This window comes from Callionymus lyra, chromosome 15, assembly GCF_982586985.1.
Source record: "Callionymus lyra chromosome 15, fCalLyr1.hap1.1, whole genome shotgun sequence".
Taxonomy (NCBI): domain Eukaryota; kingdom Metazoa; phylum Chordata; class Actinopteri; order Syngnathiformes; family Callionymidae; genus Callionymus; species Callionymus lyra.
Window position 1 is genome coordinate 870,038 of NC_141832.1, and position 2,500 is coordinate 872,537.

General features: G+C 52.6%; 1 protein-coding gene across 1 annotated transcript; it reads left to right on the forward strand.

Annotated features, from left to right (window-relative positions):
- Window positions 1-18: 18 nt before the first annotated feature.
- pex12 (peroxisomal biogenesis factor 12) lies at window positions 19-2,459 on the forward strand. The gene is given in 4 exon segments (XM_087809491.1): window positions 19-443; window positions 567-754; window positions 757-1,321; window positions 1,541-2,459. Coding segments are annotated over 3 exon segments (1,095 nt in total). The 5' UTR covers window positions 19-443; window positions 567-609; the 3' UTR covers window positions 1,926-2,459.
- Window positions 2,460-2,500: the final 41 nt, after the last annotated feature.

Sequence of the window (2,500 nt, forward strand, 5' to 3'; positions counted from 1 at the left end):
TGATTAATATCGCCGTTAACGTTATGATGACGTAGTTATGAAAGCTAGACCCGCCTTATGTCGCTTCTGATTGGTTGAGCCTTCGATGATTGACACTGGTCATAATGTTGACACGGATGCTCTTAAAAACAATTTAAAAAAGACTAACAACCCATAAAATATATTTTACTTCGTCGCTCACTTTGACAAGAATCAACATTAAAACAAAAATCGAACTATTTTTCTTTAAAAAAAAGGAGGGAAACTGGTTTGTTATTGTCAATAAAGTTTTTTTTAAGCGTGACGATCCCGGAAGTGGGCGTTTGTTATGGTGTCGCGCGCCTGCAGACATGTTGGATCGTTAAAATCATCCAAATATCAACTTTTCTATGGTTTTTAACCGTTTTCTGTCTTTTTCTGTCGCGACACGAGCTTCGACGCACGAGCCGCGGAAACAAGAGTCGGTGAGTGACGTCATGATTTTCATTCAAATGATTAGGATTCTTTACTTTAGTTAAAATGTTCGTTATTGTGTTTTTATCAAAACTGTTGATAAGAATATTTAATATACATTAATGTTCCTTTAGTGATTTATTTTTCTATTGGCTTGTTGTAAAAAAAGCCGTCAAGATGGCGGAGGCCGGCGCTCACCTCACCTGCTCCGCACACCTGCAGCCGTCCATCTTCGAGGTCCTGGCGCAGGAGTCTCTGATGGCGTCGCTGAAGCCGGCGCTGAGACACGTCATCAAGGTGACGACGTTCTCTTCCTCTCAGGTGGTCTCGGCGTGACCACGGTCTTCTCACCTGTGCAGGTTCTGGCCGAGTCCAACCCGTCCGTCTTCGGGGTTCTGTGGCGCCGCTTCGACGAGTTCTACCTGCTGCTGGACCTCCTCCTCCAGAACCACTTCCTGTCTCACAGCGGCGCCTCCTTCTCGGAGAACTTCTACGGTCTGAAGCGGGTCTTGGCGGGACCGGGCGCGCCGGCGGGACTGGGTCTGGGCCGGAGGACCCGCTGGCGCTCTCTGCTGCTGCTGTGCGTGGCGCCGTACCTGCGGGCCCGGCTGGAGGCTCTGCTGGCCCGGCAGCGCGAGGAGGACGACTTCTCCATCCGTCTGGACCGGTCGCGGACCCAGAAGATGCTGCGGGCGCTGGCGGCGTCGTACCCGTACCTGAGCTGGACCTGGCAGACGCTGGTCTTCGCTCAGCAGCTGCTCTTCGTCTTCGGGCGCAGCAGGACTCACAGTCCGCTGCTGTGGCTGGCCCGGGTCCGGCTGGAGAGACTGGGCGCGCTGGACCTCAGGGAGCTGCAGACCAGCAGGACCAGAGACCCGACGCCTGGCAGGTACGTCAGTGTCCTCTATGACATCACTTCCTGTCCTCACCTGGATCAGAATCATCTTCTAGTTTAAACATTCAATTATTACGAGAATAAAACCTTTACTTTTCAACTTTTTTAATGAAACTAAGATCAGAATAACGTGTGGATTCGAAAGGAAAACATGTGATGACATGGACAGGAAGTGACATCACAGGACGTGAGAACATGTACCTTGTGTTGCAGTCTTCTCCAGCGCGCCGCTCAGCTGGTGTCCCAGTCAGCCAGGGGCGTCGCCGTCTCGCTCTCCAGCTCGCTGTCCCTGGGAGTCTTCTTCCTGCAGTTCCTGGACTGGTGGTACTCGGCCGAGAACCAGAGCACCGTGAAGACCCTGACCTCCCTGCCTGTGCCGCCGCCCCCCCTGGACCCCCGGCCCGGAGACCCCCCCCCGGACCAGAAGTGCCCGCTGTGCAGGAAGCCGCGCACCAACGCCACGGCGCTCGCCACCTCGGGCTTCGTCTTCTGCTACCGCTGCGTCCACGGCCACGTGAAGACGCAGCACACCTGTCCCGTCAGCGGGTTCCCCTCGGAGCTCACGCACCTGATCAAGATCTACACGCCCGAGCCCTGAGCTCTATGAGGAGGAGTGAGCCAGTGTTGTCCGTGAATGTCTTTATTGACGACGACGACACAAACAAACAGAGAAACATCACGACGTTACACGAGTCATTGGAAAAACAGAAGTAAACGCCGGCAGGATCACAGTAAACATCGCGGCCGTATTGCACGTGTCGACACAAACAGGAACTTTATTTACACGTGGAGCGGCGACGACGACAACACGCCGCGTCTTCACGTCTTCCGAGAGTCAGGAATGTGCTTGAGATCCGGAGTCGACGAAAGTCCTCGTCGCACAAACACTCGGATCCAACAGGAAATGTACAAAATAGTCCAGGTGTGTGTGTGTGAGTGTGTGTGTGTGTGTGTGTGTGTGTGTGTGAGTCGGACACAGGAAACACGTGACGGCGAGCAGCAACAACCGCTCGTGGCTCGAAAGATGGAAGAAAACTCCTGTTTTCAGTCCAAACAAAATCACCAGAACATGAGAATCATTGGATGTTTTGTAACATTTGAACAGAGAAGAGAATAAAGTGCTTCAACCACCGCCTCAGACTTATTGTTAGTTCAAATAAAAGACCGGTTTTA